The following is a 20053-nucleotide window of genomic DNA, read 5'->3' as shown; positions in this document are numbered from 1 at the left end:
TGACCCTCGTATTGCTATGCCACTGGCAGAGACATTGTATTTTAATTAGGTATTAAGTACTCTATGCAGAAATTAAACTGTTAACTTTTCACACTTAGCATATAGCAATTCGTGTTGCAACCAAGTGAAAACAATTTGGAGCATCTCAAAAGCACATTGGAGACCTCCAGGTTTAGGTCAGTTGGAATACACAGAACATCTTCAGAAAACTGCCTTTATGAAACAGTTGGTGTGAAGTCATTTAATTTACGTTTTAACTACATTTAGTGCCTCCAATGTGTGAGAGTATGCAATATGACATATGACCACACAATAAGAGAATAGTCTTTAATAAAAACTTTGGCATCAATAACATTCTGTCCAATAAAAAAAAATAACTGTAACCCTCACAAGAGTCACACCAGGGGCTCGGTATAGGTCTCTACAGACTTTCCAGATAGCATGCAGTCCAATTACATTTTCATGGAGACATGTTGAAGTCAAATCTGTTAAATAATTGTTTAAAAAAAAGTGTAAGTAGATTAGGTTTCATTTGTGTCTTAACATTTCACCCAATTATGGTCTAAAGGTGTGAAAACATTCAGTGCTGCAGACATAAACCAAAATAAGCTACAATGCACTAGTTTTGATTTGTCTGTATTCAGATTTTTGGGAGGTGAAGTCTTTTGGTTTGTGCATTATGTGTTGAGTTATGTGTACTGTATCTTTCACCAGACTGAAAGAAATATTTACCACAGCTTATAGTTAGCTTTCAAGATATGCTGAAAGGTAGCTACAAAAGGAATCTGTAAAAAACAAACAAACAAAAAAAACATACACACACACACTTACAGATGGCAGTGCCAGTGATTATCTGTCAATACAAAATGAGGAATGAACTTTGTCAGTAGAAAACCTTAGAATCAATCCAGCAGTTCAATGGTAACATCATGAACAAAATGAAAGACACCAAGTCCATTAACACCCACTTGTCCCCATTCACTACATTAAACCCCCAAGCTGGGATGTGTCCAAATCTCAGGGAAAGGATGCACAGCAGCCACAATACCCCTGGGAAAGACAGGAGAGAGTTTCTGAGAAGAAACCTCCTCAAAGCTCAGTATGGCTCGGCTTTACTTCCTCGTCTTCCTCTAAGTCTTTTGTTGCTTCCTCTCCTTTTCTTTCTTCTTCCTCCTCCTCCTCCTCCTCCTCCTCTTCTTCACCCAGGTCTTCTTCTTCATCAGCTTCAGTTTCTTGCTCTTTGTTTTCCTCCTCGTCTTCTTTCCGTTTCAAGTCATCTTGCTCCTGTTTCATTTTTCTCTCTGGTTCCTGCAGGGAACGTTTAAATGATCACACACCATGTCCTACTCTATTTACAATATGACTGCACTGGCTCTGTGTGTTGTACAAATAACCAGTCCCTCCAGGAATTCGCGATGTTGTGATCGCGCAAAATCAACAAATCTCCGCAAATTTTGCGTGGCCTTGCAATTTTGTCCAATCACTGCAACTTTCCCGCAATTTTGGCCCGCCTCCCATGAGTTCCACCAATCATAGCAGCTCCCAGCGCAAGCGTAACACACGTACGTCACCGAATTCACTTCCTGTTTATGGTTTGAAGATGCAGACATGTGCCATACTAATGTCTCATTTACCAACAAAAATTACTGCTGAAGACTGTGATAAACAATTAATTCACTGATGTTCTTCACCAAAGCGGAGCTAAACTGTTTTACAACCGTGCAATATTGTGGTGGAATCAAAAAAAGAAAAAAATCATCGATTGATACACACTTTTTTTAAAACACGAAACATATTAGAACGGCTGAAATGAGCAGACAACAGACCAGACAAATTACCATGATGGAAACTGTTGCATCCGGATACGTTAGAGCACTGAAAGAATGAGGTAAACTAGATTAAATTATTCCACCAAAGAACACAACGGAGTTATGTGACGATCAGCATGTGTGAATCCTTCCTCTGTTACCAACATCACTCAAAAACAGACTCAGGGATTTAACTGAAGTTTTCAGGATCGGTCAGAAATGACACAAGGACCAAATGACTAGACTTCAGCAGTGATACGACTTAAAGTTTGGATCTACAGATTTGTTAAGGATTCATAGCGGCACGGTGTCTGATAGCGGCACGGTAACCATGGCAACAAGTGAACGCTACCTCAGTGGCCCACTGACGATCACATGATTGTGATCCTACTACAAATCTACCTCTGTGGACGTATCGGAAATGACACAACTGATTAAATTGTGGGGGTGTTTCTGAGTCCCATCAATTCCCGTCGCCCCCTGCATAGTTAGGTCACGTCATATTAAACCAGTATCTGGTTGCTGCTAATGTCCCACCATGGTGTGCCAGCTTTTGTGGAAATGGGTTGGAACGTTAAATAATTAATTTCGGAATAAATATTGTCAATTACAGTGTTGAAAAATCTTCTACAAGCTGGAAAAAATGCAGCTTTTTAGCAATTGTCACTTATGTCCCGCAATTTTATCTCAACAAATAAGCTTAACACATCGCAACTTTTATCGCAATTTTTTAGAAAAGCTGCAGCGAATTCAGGCATTTTCGGCCGCAACAATCACGAAAAACACCCGCGAAATCCTGGAGGAACTGAATAACAAAGGATGGTTTAAAAAGAATGTCAATATACCTTTGTCACATCCCACGTCTCCTTCGCCATGTCTTCTGCTTCCTTCACATCATCTGTGATCAGGAAGTTGTCAAAGATAGTACCAGATTTCACCTGGGATTAACAGCAACAAATGTTACACAATAGTTTAAGCATCAGCACAACAATGACTTTACCATTCTCTCTCACCTGCCAAAGGTCAAGACCTAAAACAGCAATGTTGTCAAACTTGTAGATGTTCAAATCCGCACTGTATTCAGGATTGTCAATCTCAGGATGCACCCATGGTCCTTTGTAGTTGGGATTGTCAATTTGTTTGGGTTTCCATTCTCCCTGTAATACAGCAGGTATTTATTAAGCAGCAGTTCATTAGCAGAAAGTAATGTTGACAACCTCTCAAGCAAGGAAATCACACTGTCCACATTTGGCTTACTTTATACTCTGGGTTGGGAATCATGGGTGGCTCCCACTCTCCATCCATATCTTCATCCCAGTCTTCAGGCTTTTTGGCATCAGGATCTGGAATATTTTCAGGTTTGTCCCAGTCCTAAAGAATAACAAATAATCCCAAGGTTTAAGTAACAGTCAATAAAAACAGTTTCACCTGCCAGCATTTCCAATGGAAAAGACAGCACTTTTCTGCAGAACGAAGGCAGCTGACTTATAGCAGTAAGCTTATTCACCTCAGGCTTGGTGTCATCCGCATCATCAATCTTAGCATGGTCATCCCAGTCCTCCGGCTGCTTGGCTTCAGGGTCTTTAATTTTCTCAGGAGGCAAGAAGTCCCAGTCATCCTCCAGACTGCCAGATTCCACCTTCTCGTTGTCAATCTTTACCTCATATGTCTGATCTGGATTCAGGATCAGCGTGTACAGGTGAGTCAACTCATCATCCTAGGCGAAAATAAAGAGTTTCAATTAAGCCTCTTACAGAAGTAATGATTGTATGCATTAAAAAAAAAGATTTAAAACACAGCAGCTACCTTGCATTTAATCTCTTTCTTGATGAGATGAGTCTTGCCCTTGTAATTAAAGATGACATGAACTTTCTTGGTGCTGTAACCACAGATGTCTGGACCTATAAAGTGAAATAAAACACTAGATTTACCAAATGCTGCTTTTGTAAACATTCAGTTACTAATGCATATAACAATGAACATCATTACGTACCGAACATAATGTAGTATGAAGACTCTCCATGCATGTCAGCCTGATCCAAGTCAGAAGGGAAGACCTTTACGTAGCCACCACCACAGTCAATCTTTTGCTCGTGCTTGACTGTAAACTGAATGACCAAAGGTTTCCCCTCGTTGCTGAATGGCTCAAAGCGAGAAGAGACAGCGTAGAAATGAGCATCTTGACTTGTCTGCAGCCCTGAACAGGAAAAGTAAATTTCAGCAAAGCACAAAGTAGATTATCTTTGTGGGAACTGTACTGCAAAAAGAAATACTAAGGTACGAGAAAGTCACTGACTCTACACAAGAAGTGTTTGGATTGTATAAGAGCTGTTTGAGACTTTTCTGAGGTTGACAGTTGAAGGTGGTATGTATGTTTCATGTTTCGATCAGTAAATAATTCCTGAGAATTATTTTCTACCATTGAAATTAATACTTAAACAACAAAATACATTTTAAAGCAAGTGCCTTAATGAATACAACAGGAACAACCAAGTGTAATTTAAAGCGTATAATTCCTGCTTCGTAGTGTGTGAATAAACACCTGAAAACGTTTACCTTTGTCTTTCTCAGCATCTCCATAGAAGTCCCCAGCCGTAAGTTTCCACTCTCCATAATCAGAATTGTGTTTGGAGTTCACCCAGCGACTTCTCCATTCATCTACATAAAAAACGACCAGCAAGTTTGTTGGGATTAACACGTAGTGTACATGTGTCAAATAACTTCCCCCAAAAGCAAATTACACGACAAATAATTGTCGTTATATGTCACTGTCAAAATGGTGATATTGGTTTGTTTGTTATGCTGCAACTTCCATCCATTGGTAACGTTAATGTTATGATTAATACCGGGCCTTGCTAAAGTTAGGTAACTAACTATCCAGAGGGGTGACATTCTTCACTCAACTACCAGTAAACAGGATATATTCATTATGATCTTCTGATCATATGATGGCTGAAATGCCAATTAGCAAGCAATGAGTTAACGTTAAACTCGTGCACTGTTACAAATTTTTATGACAAACTTACCACCGTCCAGAAACTCCTCACGAAAGTAAACCTTTGCATGGACGCAGAAGACGGCCAATATTACTGCAAGAACACCCAAGACCTGCATTTTCCCCATCTCTGCTCTACTTCCTCGCAGTCCACGGTTGGATTCCTGTACCGTGCACCAAATACACCGTGGAGAAAAAAGAGGGGAATACTTTAGTGTCGCTCCAGCGAACAGATGTCTGCCTGCTATTGGACAACAACACGGTGTGCCTGGACCAATCACAGTACACCACGAAACGTTTGTCCTCTCCTGAGCCTGCTCCGAGATCACTTCCATTGTGTCATTAACCACGCCTGACGTACACGTCAGCGGGGTTACTGCATTCGCTTCGGTATCTGGCTGTCTGGGTAAGTATGTATGTATGTCATTTCAGATATCTGGGCGTGATCCTGCCATCTTTTTTTTTTTTTTTTTTTTTAGTTTATTTCGGTTGTCAGTTTCAATGCAAATAACAAAAACAAGTGTTATACACTCAATTCAACAAACAAAACAAAACCAAGTGCAAACAGGGGTTACACATCAGTGTTGAGTTCATACAATAGGTCATAGACATTTTCATATCTATTCATATATTTTAGGACTTTTAAATAGTTCTCAAATTCTGTTACGAATACGTTAAAAATGGGGGGTGTTTTAAGGAGTCTTTTCTTATGTATAAAAAAATTTGCTGGACAGAGGATCAAATTATAACATAGTTCTTGTTTCTTGTTTTCCAGAAGAGTTCCAAAGGTTACAATGTCTCTTGATATTGGTCTTGAGTCTCCCAAATGTCCATGAGTCCAGTCTTGAATGCATTTCCAAAATATTTGAGTTTTGATAAATTCAAATAAAAAATATGGTCTATGGTTTCTACATTGTTTTCACAAAAAACGCATATATTATCATCTATATTAAAACGTTTCCTTAATAATTCTTTGCCGGGGTAAATACAATTCATAATTTTAAAGTGTGTTTCTTAAACTTTTGGTGGAATTGGAAGTTTTAGATACATTGTTCTTAGTTTGTCAATAGACGTTTTATCATATTTATTCCTTATGTCATTGTTATTCGTTATACTAGGGAATAGATTGTTGGTTAGACAATGTCTTATGAGTTGGTTTGTGCATTTCTTGTCAGTAAGGCAAACACCTTGAATTGCAACAGTACCCATTAGTGGATTGATGGGATGATGTTCATCTATGTTTTTGGTAAGAAAAATAAATTCTTTTGGCAATGCTTTAATAAGTCTTTTGAATTCGTATTCAGGAGGATTAAAGTTATGTTTGATACAGAATTGTTTGTAAGTTAGCATATCACCATTAGTGTTCATCAAGTGTACAATAGACCATATATTCTTATTCATCTTATTCATCATTGTTTATAAAATAGTGACTTACTTTTGTACAATATATATCTGTTGTTCCATATTATAGTGGAGTGTGGGGAGTAATTGTGTACATAAAGTAGTTTCCAATATAATAATACCTGTTTATGGAACTCTGATAATTTAATGGGTAGTTTATTTATAGTAAAATCTGATAAGAGTAATATTTTTAGCCCACCTAATTTGTTAAATATAAAATTTGGGACACAATACCAAAACACATTATAGTTATTGAGCCAAGATTTTAACCAATTAATTTTAAGTGTTCCATTAAGGCAATCAAAATCACTGACCTTCAGGCCACCATCTTTTATTTCTTTAACTATTTGATCTTTTCTAAGATAATGTGGTCTGTTTCTCCAGATGAAGTTAAGGTTCATAGTATTAATTTTTTTAATTAAGTTATTTGAGACTGCAATACTACAACTTGGATATATAATTCTTGATAAACTTTCTTTTTGTTAGGTAAATGCGCCCTAATATCGAGAGATCCCTCTGAAGCCATAAATTCAATTTTGATTTACAATCTTTAAGTTTATTGTCAAAATTCATTGTGAGGTTGGAGTTTTGGTCTTTCGATATGCATCTAGATATTTGATTTCTGTTTTAATGGGAACATTGCAAATTTCCTTTAAGGGGGTGTCATGGATTGCAAGAAGTTCACATTTTTTAAAATTCAAAGTCAAGCCAGAGGCCTCCGAGAACAATTTTATTTTTTCAATAGCAATTGGAAGTTGGTTATTATCTTTAAGAAATAGCGTAGTATCATCTGCTAATTGAGTTATTATTAATTATGTGCCAAAGATGTCCAATTTCTTGAGATCTTCACAGTGTTTTAGGTGAATTGCTAACATTTCACTTACCAAAATAAAAAGGTAAGGTGAAATTGGACAACCCTGGGGTATACCAACAGAGATATTGAATCTGGGAGTGGTTCCTTTTGGTAATAAAACAGAGCTACTGACATTCTGATACAGCCCTCTGACTAAGTTTGTAAATTTAACACCAAATCCAAGCTGTTCTATAACTGAGAAAGTAAACCTGTGTTCCACAAAGTCAAAGGCTTTGTAGAAATCTAAAAAAAAAGATGAATGCATCATTAGATCTCTATATTCAACTAGATCCATTACCAATCTAATATTGTTATGAATTGACCTCTTTTTTAAAAAAAACAGACTGAGTATCTGCAACAATGTTTTCAATAAGACGCATTTTGAAAATGTGTGTCAGAAGTTTATAATCTGTATTTCTAAGCGTAATTGGTCTTCTGTTTTCAATAAATCTCTGGTCTTTATCTGCCTTTGGGATAGAGATGATAACTCCATGGGACATTGTGGGTGGAAGACAGCAAGTTTCAAAGATATCTGAGAAGACACAAAACAATAATTCCTTTATGTCATCCCAAAAGTGACGATAAAAGTTACCTGTAAGTCCATCTGGACCTGGGGACTTGTTAAGCGATAAGGTTTTAATCGCTTTATCAAGCTCTGTTGTTGTTATGTTGTCATCACAAGTTTGTTTAAAGTTATCATCAATTTTAGGAATATGAGATTTAATACTATTCAGAAAGGCGTTGCATTTCTGTTCTAAGAATTTGGAAGAATATAATTTACTGTAAAATTAAAAAAATTCTGTTGAAATTAAGTTGTCGTCTGTTGTTTCCATGTTATTTATTATCAAGGATTTTATTGCATTTCGTTGTTGTCTTCTTTTTTCTAAGTTACAGAAGTATGCAGTGTTTTTTTCTCCCTCCTCTATCCATTTAGCCCTTGACCTAACAAATGCTCCTTTAGCCTTTTGAATATACATTTCATCTAATTTTGATTGGAGAGTGTGTATTTTCTGCTTTTCTTCTTCAGAAGGATTAAGTTTGTTGCAATATAAATTAAGCTGTTGTACAAGATTGAGTTCCTTCTCTTGATGTTCTTTTGCAATTTTTTTGCCAAAGGAAATGGAGTATTGTCTCACTTTATATTTAAAGAATTCCCATTTACTAACATGGGATATAAGTTCTTCTAAAGCCATTACCTCTGAGAGAATGGATCTTATGCCTTCACAGTAAGTATCATTATTTAAAAGACTGGAGTTAAATTTCCAATATTTTGATGTTCCCTGATTTTTGTTTTGAGGTTTCAATTTTAAATAAATGAGACTATGATCTGTTAGAGGTGCAACAGAAATGTCAGAACTAATTTCATAAGATAATAAATCATTTGCTACCAACCAGTGGTCAATTCTGGATTTATAATTTGTGTTGAACCATGTAAATTTAATTATATTGGGGTTAACAACACTCTAAAAAGTAATTCTGTGGACCTTTAGTCATAACTTCAATAAATATATTGTTATGAAATAAAAAATCAAGTTCTGTAAGCCAGTTAGACTTTTTACTTGTAAATGTTATTTTTTTGAGCTTGGATGACACAGAAATAATGCCTTTTGATTCAATACACTACCATCACCTTGTTAGAGCTTAAAAATTTCAGTTCATCATGAAACAATTGGATTTTAAGTTCTGCTAATATAAAAAATTATTTGATGACGTGTAAACGGCCCACAGTCTCTCTTTCCCGCATGCGCGAGCGGCCATGTTTAAGGCCAGAGTGAGCACATGGTGAGCAGCCGAAGCACAGCCGAAGCTCATTGAAGCATTTTGGTGAACAGTGAGTAATTTTATGCTTAATTGTGCTTATTTGCATTCGCTCAGGATTCTGTTGATGATAGCCTACTGTAACTGAATATCGAAATCTGGAAGTCCTTACTTTTAAATGCGTGCAGTGTTGGTAGGGCAGTCTGTGTGCCGAGGTAAAGTTAGCTCGGTGATGCCTGTACTGGCTTCAATGCAGGAGTAATTGGTTAATTTCGGCATGTGACTAATAAACCGGCGCACAAATAGGTTGTGTGTTGGCGAGTTGTATTTATTATTTCGTCTTGTCTGAATCACAGTCTAATTCTGGGTTACCAGCCGTCCCTTAAAATACCGAATTGTCCCGCATTTGAAACTAAAATAGGCGGTTGGTATTGAATCCATAAGGAGGTGACAGCCTGTGAGAAGCTCACCTGCTTGGGATTCAGTGGTAATATGTGTTTTTTCCTGTGGATTAAATTAAATGTATCAGTGGATAATATTGATACAATTTTATGAAATGGACAGCTACACTTATATTTACAAATGTATTGATAACACAATGTAACCCACTCATCAGGCTGTCGTCTGACCAGGACGACAGGCACACATATTACGCGCCTATGGAGAAAGAGCACATTATGACGGCCCTCTGGGCTCCCAAAATATGAGAAAAGTTAAACAGGGCTATGATAAAACCGACAGAGAGGGACGGGGGAGCTAAAGGAGTTCATTATGATTCATAAACGAACCAGCAGACACCGCGGTGCGCTCCGTAACGGCACAGCCGTCCGTCCTGACGCACACACACCTTCAGCTCTGTGTGGACAGGTCTGACTGTCCATGACGACACAGATAAGTGTTTCCCTTAAGTTTTATGGAAGAAAAGAATCAAACACTAGTCATTTAAATTGCTATAAGCCCACTACTGCTTTGTTTATCTTGATTTAGGGGAGACTGGGGATGGTTGTAACACTTGATGAGTTCTAATACCACAGTTTTCTCCTGTCAGTATAAAATGGGAGACGCATGATTTCATTTATTCCTCCATGATCACACACAGGGGCTGACAAGGCTGTAAACAGTTGTCTGTAAAACCCTGATCCTAACACCTTTTAATTTCTTCTTCAAGGATGTGGAGGAGCTCGATGCAGACCCTGCGATGCAAGTGATGAAGATTGCCAACATCGGTGATGGGTGTGCAACCATCATTGCTGAGGGAAACAAGATCCTGCAGGGGATTGATGTTGCCAGATCCTGTGCCTTGCTGATGGGAGTAATCTTTGTCAGGAGAACGCAGCCTACAACTTCTGCTGTTTGCACTTTAAATGATTTAGTGCTGCTGTTAAGGATTTAGTGTTATTCATAATTTTAATAAATGGTTCTTATTAATTTTAATATTTCTGTCTGAATTTTTGTTCATTTTGAACACTAGGAGAGAGTTTCTTAGCTGCTGAACATAACCTTAATATAGGACAGGACTTAACTTCACTCTTGCAGAGTTTAGCTAATTAAGTTCTTGTTACTAAGAAATTTGTTTAATTGTGGCCAAAAAGCTTCTTCACCTTACTTAAAAATTATGTTGGATCAACTTAAAAACTTGCATTCATGTTGACAATTATTAAGTTCTTGTTACTCAGAAATGCATTTTTGTTCGGACTAAAAGGTAATTCAACATACTCAAAACATTGCTTTGACTTAATGTAATTCTGCCAGCTATTGGCTCAACTTAAAAATTCGAGTGGAAACGGTTAACATAAGTTTTTATGTTGACCCAGTGTTTTATTTATTAGAGTGAAGGCGCCACGCATCCACTAGATTTTGTTCATTGCAAAAGTTACTTAGGACAGCATTTGGATGACTTTCTGTAAACTTTGATGGCCATTTATCCAAGAATTCATCTGGAGCAAGGTTCATGTCACCTCCTATTATCACATTGTTAGTTGAGTATGATAGCTTGAGGTGATCAAGCTGAAGGGCAATTTCTTCTAACAATAACCGGTTTTGATTTATAGTATTGTATCCATATATGTTTATCAAGATAAGTTTAATATTGTCTATGTCAATAATTAGTTTTAACCAATGACCATGTTCATCTTTATATTGAGACTTTACTTGACCCTGAAAGTTCTTTAGTAGCACAGCAACCCCTGCTGACCTTGAAGTGCCATGACAAAAATAGGCTCCATCACCCCATTGTTTAGACCAAAATGAGTTGTCCTCAGGTTTCAAATGAGTTTCTTGCAGTAATATTATGTTTGCATTTTTCCCTTTACAAAATAAGAAAAAACTTTTCCTTTTGGTAATATCTCTTAAACCCCTTGCATTGATGGATATTAAAGATAAATCACTTTTCAAACAGAACATATAACACTAACAATAAACAAACAAAAGGAATAACCACTTATAAGATGGTATATATAAGTATGTTACCTTTGAGAATAAGAACATAGCAGGTAGCCAAACGTGAATGTAACATGAAACACTATAACTCGCATTTAGGGATTTTCCGTCCGTTTCTAGTTGAAACTAAGCAATCACTCTCTGTCCATTAATGTAACCATAACGTCCTCTGTACACCGCCTTTTCACCAGCTTCCCGTGCACGTTTCATCTTAGGCCACACAGCAAGGCGCGCTTCTCTTTCCTCCTTGGTTAGATCCTCCGCAAACTTGATTCCGAGCTCTCTGCACACTGGGTGATTCTTGGTGGCGCGCCAGAGTTCCTCCCTGTGGGTTCGCAGCGAAAACTGCATAATCACTTGTCTGGGGCGGCCATCACTCGTAGGTCTAAGATGGTGTACGGTATCCAAAACCAGATCCAACTTATCGTACCAATGTGGCAAAATTTTGATGATGATGTCAGCGACTCTCTTCCGAGTGTCTTCATCCTTTTCTTCTTTCAGCCCATTTAGACGCAGGTTCCACCGTCTTTTGTATTCCTCCGATTCTCCAGCCTTTTTCTCAACCCGACGGAGTTTATCTGTTAGCTCATTATTAAAAGCCTTAAGTTGTTTTATTTCCTAGGTCAATTCTTTGTTCTTCTCTTTGAGACTTTTGATTTCACTACTGTTGAAATCCACGGCCTTCACCAGGTTTGCGATGGCGAGTGTGTTTTGCTTCAAGTCGATTTTTACCTCCTCAAACGATTCTCTCAGATTTTCAACTGCGGCTCGTATGATGTTTGTCTCGGGACTTGTGGTGGTCTCTTCCTGCCCTTTTGTTTTTTTAAGAGGCACCGGAGCTTTAGCTGGCGATGTTAAGGCATTCTTGGTCCCCTGCCTCGCCCCGAGTCAGCTGGGATAGGCTCCAGCACCCCCCGCAACCCTCGTGAGGATAAAGCGGTATATAGAGGATGGATGGATGTTTCCACAAATGGAACCCCATACTACAATGGAATCTCTACCGTGTTTCACTGTGGGTGCAATGCATCAAGCATCAAAACGTTCACCTGCTCTTCTGCAGACATAAACATGACAATGCTGCCTGAAGAGTTCAAACTTGGACTCGTCCATCCAGAGTACCTTCTTCCTGTCATCTCCAGTCCAGTATTTGTGCTCTCTGGCAAATTATAATTTAAATGAAACTACTAAACGGTTACAGTAAATTCAAAATATGTTAGAAAACAATTGCCTGTTTACTATTGTATTGATAACAATGACGAATATTCCATTTATAGGATAAGTACTAGTGACTCTTCTACACTGATTATAATTCAAACTCATTATGTATTAAGTATTTGTTTATTAATAGGTTAAAAGATAGCAATTATGTCCAAGTCGGCCAAGTATTGTAAATAACATGAATATAATGTATGTGTGATTTCAGGTTACCATAACGAAGAGTGTGCAGAACATCATCAGCATCATTCAGGCTATTTACAATGTTTCACCATACTACAACACAAGTGAAAAGATATCTGTACTGTTATGCAAAATAAGTGTACTATATTTAGTCTTTGAAAAGTATAAGTTTCCTTTGTTAAGAATATGTGATTTCAATAAAAAAAAAAAAACAAAAACAGAATCTATGGATTCAGTATACCTTGTGAAACATGAAAGCTTACTAAAAATCTTTTCAGGTCACAAATCAGATGGTTATGGCATGAAAATCATATTACTGATGATGGCAGCTGTCTCGTGTGAGACCAAGATGCTGAAGACCTCAAAAGAAAAATGCAGGTGATAGTGGCACTACATATTTGTGTTGCCATTACTGAGGCTTGAATTTAACACAGTTTGATATAAGGAGATTTTTTGTTCTTAATTATCTCATATTTTGGGCAGGAGTTTATCTGCTTATATCAGGAGTACAAGTTTTGCTTCCAGAAATCAAAGACACAAACAATGGAAGGACCTCAACAGAGAGACCTGTTTTTGGCAAGTTTGAAGCCTTCTTGAAGCAGCTTGAAAAGGTACCATCGGTATTAACTTTTTAAATTTCAACCCACTGTTATCGTGAGGCTTTACCAAATTACAGTAAACTTTATCTTTTGTAGAGTGTACAAGTAATCACAGTGGTCAAGACGTTTGAATCTCTTAAAAAAAAAAATAAAAAAAATCAAACATTGAAGGTATTGAAATTCTGGCCAGACAATTCCACAATGTATCCATGGATATGAAAAGGTAGCAGTTTGACATGTTGGCACAGCTGAAGGTGAAACTGATTTTGCTGAGTTTATGGTTCAAATGAACCACACTGAGGTACGTGTACTTTCCTGTTCTGAATGAGCTACAACTTGCATAGGTAGATTTCTACTCTGTCTTGCACATTAGATATCATTTCCAACATGATTAAACTTTATGTGCACCTTTGGGACTTTAAAGTGAATTCAAGTAGCAGATCTAGTACTGTAGTTGCTGGTATGATGAAATATAAGGGTGCAGATATAGGCAGGAAGTGAACACAGTGTCTTGGCAATAAATAGCTAGATGCATATTTTTCCCCCTTTTGGTTGAGGACCATTGTAAAGTTTAATAAAAATGCAATGGTGAGTATGTGAGCCTGCAGTTGTTAATATGAGTGATACAGCATGATAAGCAGAATCCAGTCAGTTTTCTATAGAAGGAAAAAATTGCTTGCATGCAAATAACATCATACTTTGATATAGATCCAACTTAGCTTTGGGCATTTAATGTGACATGTTTATTTTCATGTGAAAAAAAACCCAGTTTTGGCCTGAGCTTATCAATAGATTAGAATATGGAAAAAATTACCTGTACTTATCTACAGACCAGCTACGGGCTTTTATTCTTCTTCACCTAATACAGTGATCAGTATGATGTTAAGGTAAATGGAGGAGCTCAGGTGCAGGAAACGACAGACAATACGTTTTTAAATGAATGAAATTTAATGAATCTTACAACGAACTACAAATCCCAAAACGGGACGAGTAACAGGAAGTATCTTGTGTAACTCAAAACAGAGGTTGCGCAGACTAGTGACTCAGAACTAATCAAACTAAATTTCTCAACAAGAATTACATACATTTCACTAACAAAGCTAATCTCCTAGCGCTTCCAATATCACTGTCACTAAATCTCAAGAATACTTATAGTGAAGTTACACCTAGAATTGAACAATACTAACTAGCTCTCTCTCTCTCTCTCTCTAATGCTCAGCTCTGACAACCAACTGTCTCATCTCAAATACTACTACGCAGGTTAATGTTTCTCAACTCAGGCAAACAATTAATTTTTCTCAGTACTTAACGGAAGAAACGGGATGCTCGGACTGGGTTCCAGGCTGATAGGTTTGTAGTCGGCCGGCAGTCCATATGGTTGCAGGAGCAGGGCAACCAACGATGTATGAAAGGAACGCCGAATTAGCAGGAACGTCTCCGCCGAACTCCCGCAAGCAATCGGCAGATGAAACGTAGTTGGAATAAAGGCAACCATCGATGTATGAGAGGAACGCCGGATGGCTGAAACGTCTCTGCCGTACTTCCTCAAACAAGCAGACGATACGTAGCAGGTGGCTGTGGCGAGGCAGAAACTGGAACGGCTGAACCGGTGACTGGAGAGAAGAACAAAGAGCGGAGTTAGGGACGGATGACGATGAGAAGTGGTAAAGTAATTAGGTGAGTGATTACAGGAATGAACGTTGCTATTGCTACGATCCGGCGCTGAGGAGCAGGCAGCATCTGCTTATGAAGGAGATGGTGATGATCTGATGAGCTGCTCTCAGCTGCTTCCCCGCCCAGCGATCATGATTGAATAAAGAACACCTGTTGCCACTCCTGCCTGCAGAGCCACACCTAGAGAGAGAGAAGGAAAAGCATACACAACAAAACCACAGAATCATACTCAATTAGGCCCAGCTGCTGCTGGCCTGACATATGATGCAGTATAGTAGTATAATAAAGTGACTATTGTAATTATGTAAACCATTGGATCATAAGAAAATTCTGACAAATGTCTTAAATGTTTTTGTTTGTAGTTTTCAGAAGCTAAAAATTCCATGTCTTGACACACAAGGCCTTTTGGGTTATTTACTTCAGCATTATACCTCAGAAATAGAGTCTGTGAAAAAAGTACCCAATTTACATTTATTTTATATACTTAGAGTGCCACTAAGACTATAATTTGATGCATCTTAATATTTACTGTAATAAAATTACCTTTCAAACCTTCTTTACAGCACTTTAACAATCAAAAGGATCTGTCATGAGATCGAAACATGTCTCCTGTAGCTGGAAAGATTGGTTGTGTCAGGAATCTCTACAAAAAATAGAGGAACCCAGTGGTGTAGTCTACGTGATACGCAGGTATGGGAGATGCCAGCGTGTCGTCATTTGCTATGGTCACGTGGTACAAGACTGCTACTGGTTGGCAAGAACCGGCAGTAACATAACGGCTTGCTACGAGAACGGTATCGGGTTTGAAACAAATACGTAAAGTTATCGCTTTTCATGAATGAAATTGCACATGTATTTACCACAATGGTAATAGCGTGTGTAGTTGTTGGTTGTACAAAGCGTTTTGAGAAGGGATCAGGCTTGAAATTTCACCGAATACCGATGTCAGGAGAGAGAAGATGGTGGTGGCTTCAGCCATCAACAGGAAAAATTGTACCCCAGTAAGCAGCAGAGATTGTGTTTGTGGCTCCCACTTTTCTTCAGGTAAACTATTCAACAGTTTAGCATGTTTAGTATGTCCAACTTTGAGCTTATTTACCAAAAGATATTGATTTAGTGTTGCATCCTTCGCGTGAAGCGATCTCTACACTTTCGGTTTGGTTCAGTGTTGTCATGTGTTACCGATTGCTTTTTAGGCGATGAAAGTATACTAAAGTCAAATGAAGCATATTCAGTAACATCTCCTTAAGCCAGCAGCCTCCTATTTGTAACCATATTTGTTTCTGTATGCGTCTAGCAATCGTTTTTTAGAATTGTCCTATTTTCGATCACTAATGCTGTGGGTCTGTTACTGTTACATAGAAGCCATACTGCAGACAAAAAATACAGCAACTTCTTGACGTTTCTTTGACATCTTGTTGAAGATTAACAGACGATATATTATTTTTAATTCATAATTATATATTTTTGGGTGGGTGAACAGCGGTGTCAATCTATTAAAAGTAAATGTCGGTGAAGGAAATGTCCGGCCACAATGAAGGATCGTCAACCCACTCAGTCTTCAAATTGTAGGGATCTGGCAAGGTTTTACCGTTTCCCTGATATGTCAGCTTACTCACGTATATTTGTCGGGCCTCAGGTGATAAGGATTGAGCATAATCGGACTATTTCACGGAAGGATATTTCGCATTGTTATACACGGCTTCCAAATAAAAGCTGGTTCTTTCAGCTCCCAAACGGCTCCTAATTTATTATTGTTTGTAGCCTCATATTTTAGCCTAACCTGGCAAATATGAATAATTTGTGTTTTGACAAACTCTTTTTCATTCAGTGTTTTTATGAGAAGCCTGAAAACTGCCTCATTTTGTGCATTTGTTTTATTATAAAACAGGCATTCTTACTTTTGTTTAATATTTCAATAAAACCTTTTTCCACAAAAATAAATGAACAAAACTCTGCACATGATGAAGAGGAAACATCAGCTCTACCTGATGGAAGGAGGAGGAGCCGCTGACGCTATATTGTCTATAAGTATCTAATTGGTAGTTTGAAATAAAGGAGCTGCTGTTGCTGTGTGTGTGTGTGTGTGTGTGTGTGTGTGTGTGTGTGTGTGTGTGTGTGTGTGTGTGTGTGTGTGTGTGTGTGTGTGTGTGTGTGCACGTTTGAGTGCACGCGCACATATATGAGAACCTGACCTGGCTTTGGTTTATGAGGCCGGAGTATACCCACTAGAAATAACTTCCATCACCAAAACAACTAAGAATAAATTGTAATCATACTGAGATATGTTTTATGTTAACTGAATGTGTCATCCCTTTCATGAAACCTTTGACTTTGATTTTTGTTGTCATCAGGTAATGGTACTCACTTTACATGAGATCAAACAGGCCATAAACCATCTAATCGACTTGATGTTGGAATTTAGCAAGGGTATCACATGGCAGCAGGTGTACAGTCGTGATGACACCCCAAATACAGGTAACTGTTAGCATGCAAGCATGAAAAAAATATCTGAACGACTATCTGGCAGGAATGACAGGTGTCCTGAGTCTATAAAATAGAACTTGAGATACAGCTACACAGCTTTCCACACAGTTGCAAATAATGTTGCTACAAGTACCACCAAAAGACATTAAAAAAATTAGAATAGTCAAAAGAATTTTTTTTCATCTGACAATCCAGTGTATATTAAAATCTGTACACTGATATTGCCAATATTAATTAAACTGTTGTTTTTTTAATTAGACATAAATACAGTTAATTTTCTAATTTTAATCTTTAACGGAAATTGTCAGGAATAATTTTTGGTTGATATTTTATTTTTTCTGTTTTGATTTCATGTGAAGGCACAGTAAAGGACTATTTCTTTCATTTTGTTGTCGGACATAAGGACATCAGAAAGATTGTGGGCATTCTGAAAACATCAGTCTCTTCCCAGATAAAAGAAGCAACTGATGTTCTGAAGAAGTTTAATTCTTTCAGAGTGATCTGGGATGAAGGCAGGTCAAAGTCAAGGTTTGTCTTCCTACAAACATATTGTGTTCTGTGTTGATTTCATTCAGGAATTCTGTTTTTACTGTAACATTAATATGCTTATCTTAATTTGTAAAAGGAATTAATGGATAGCAATCCATCTATGTTTCAGATAAAATCTCAAATCCAGTACTACAACTCATTTGAACAAAAAATTGATGATATCGAGCCCATTATTGTTTTTGGGTCGATTGAATTGTCTACAGTTAAGCTCATCGTAATGTGTTGTAGATCAACCAATGAAGTTTTCATTTATTTTTATTTTTACCCAGACACAGAATATTTCCTGCCTTTTACATTACATTTTACAAAACACAAAGCACAACTGAAGCTGACTGTATGTCCAATTGTGCAGATATTTGATTTTAAACCAACTAATAATCTATTCTTATAAATAATGAAATACATTAAACACATTGAAATTTTCGGTTGATGATGGTGTTAGGTGATAAGGACAGGCGTTTCCAAAGTGATTACAATTCATTCTGTAAAGACAAGATTGTCAGACAGAATTGTCTGATAAAATTATCCATTGCAGCTTGTTTTGTGTACATTGTTTCACTCCTGTCTCTTGCAATCCCACATCCACCCACCAGATGTCCTTGGATGACTGCACCCAGTCATCTTTCTGCTACCCCTACCTCACCTGTTTCCACCTTCTCAATCAGTACCAACCAAGGTTTCTTTATTCAAGAGGAAGAGACACTAGTGAGGCAAAGAAGGAGTCACTTTAGCATGATGAAAACCACCCCTGCTCTATCTGGTCCTCTGCTTGATTGCTTTATGCATTTGTGTGCTCTTTCGCCAATTTATCCTTTTTCTGCCTGTTTTCCTGGTTCAACTGTTTTCCCTTGTTTTGGACCATGATCAGTGCTATTCTCTAGAGTTTAATTACCTGCAAATCTGCCTGTAAGCCTCAGTGTTTTGCATTTTACAGTCACCTCAAACTGCACCTTCATGCTGATTTCACTCTAAGGTTAGGTTTTGTTCTCCTGGCATAAATTCTGGCACAATCAATTAAATAGCTTCAAGACATTTCACTTAAAACAAAAAATACCAACATCACAGCAATCCATCTTGGAATACAAGAAGAAAATGATTGACACCAGCATACATATGAACAAATACCTTGTATAACTATCACATCCTGTGGTTGATCTGGATGATGTGCGTCGTACTATGGGGATCCTGTCTAAGCTTCGAGATGCTGAAGTGCAGACTGATATGACATTGATTTCCACCGAGGTATAAATAGCACAATCATTTGTTTTCAGTGATAGAGGTTAGCCTGTAGCTGCAAAGGATATATGACCCTTTGCACACTCTGCAGTAAAAAGCACAAATATCTGCACGGGTGAAGGAGAACAATAAGAAAATGAAATGAATTTCTAGGGGAATCATTTCTCGTAAAAGATCAATGGGTAAGCAATGGGTAATGACTATTAAAAGATCAGCTGCCACACAATGATTTAATATGCAACGAGAAATGATTTTATGTTTCATCTCTTTTTATCTCAGCAAGCTTGGTATCTTGCCCTGTCAAGCGCATTAAGAACAGTAACCAGGAATTTATTTGATCAGTCAATGCAGTGTGTTGCCATATTGTATTGCAACCCGGTCTCACGGGGATTCGTGAAACTGTCACGTAAATTTTTGTTTCGGTTTCGTGCGCACCAACACGATTTCGTCATGTTTTTCGTGCCACTCACCACGAAATGTTTTTCGTGTTGCTCACAACGAAACCCGCTGTGGTAATCACATCTGAAAGTGGTTTATACCGGCGGATTCATGACGATCTAAGCTGTCCATCGGCGTATACTGCTTGTGTGATCGCGTTTGCGGCTGTCGGACATTCTTTAAATTCCTATACAAATTGGTAAGTGTACCACCGGGTTATGGTTAGGGTTATGGTTAGGTTATGGTTAGGGTTATGGTTAGGTTATGGTTAGGGTTATGGTTAGGGACGATGTCATGCAAAATATAGCGTTGGATTCGCCACGGTTTTACATTAAAATATAATATACCCATTCGTTTGAAATACGTTCTGAGTGGCACGAAAAGTCCGCCGTTTAAAATACATTGGTGTGCATTTCGT

General features: G+C 37.8%; 1 protein-coding gene and 1 long non-coding RNA gene across 2 annotated transcripts; one reads left to right on the top strand and one right to left on the bottom strand.

Moving 5' to 3' along the window:
- Positions 1–313: 313 nt before the first annotated feature.
- Positions 314–5022, bottom strand: calr3b (calreticulin 3b). Its single transcript, XM_022203694.2, has 9 exons — positions 4835–5022; positions 4365–4466; positions 3802–4005; positions 3615–3709; positions 3316–3525; positions 3066–3179; positions 2822–2965; positions 2654–2746; positions 314–1308 (listed from the first exon to the last, which is right to left on the bottom strand). The coding sequence occupies exons 1-9, from the start codon at positions 4929–4931 to the stop codon at positions 1090–1092; spliced, it is 1278 nt and encodes a 425-aa protein (XP_022059386.2). The 5' UTR covers positions 4932–5022; the 3' UTR covers positions 314–1089.
- A 3660-nt stretch (positions 5023–8682) lies between these two features.
- LOC127535441 (uncharacterized) lies at positions 8683–10249 on the top strand. The gene is made up of 2 exons (XR_007944295.1): positions 8683–8888; positions 9984–10249. It is a non-coding gene; the product is annotated as an uncharacterized LOC127535441 (long non-coding RNA).
- The last annotated feature ends 9804 nt before the right edge of the window (positions 10250–20053 follow it).

The sequence above is a fragment of the Acanthochromis polyacanthus genome, chromosome 9 (assembly GCF_021347895.1).
Source record: "Acanthochromis polyacanthus isolate Apoly-LR-REF ecotype Palm Island chromosome 9, KAUST_Apoly_ChrSc, whole genome shotgun sequence".
NCBI classification, from domain to species: domain Eukaryota; kingdom Metazoa; phylum Chordata; class Actinopteri; family Pomacentridae; genus Acanthochromis; species Acanthochromis polyacanthus.
The sequence above is the reverse complement of the archived record's forward strand: the minus strand, read 5'-3'. Positions and strand labels throughout refer to the sequence as shown.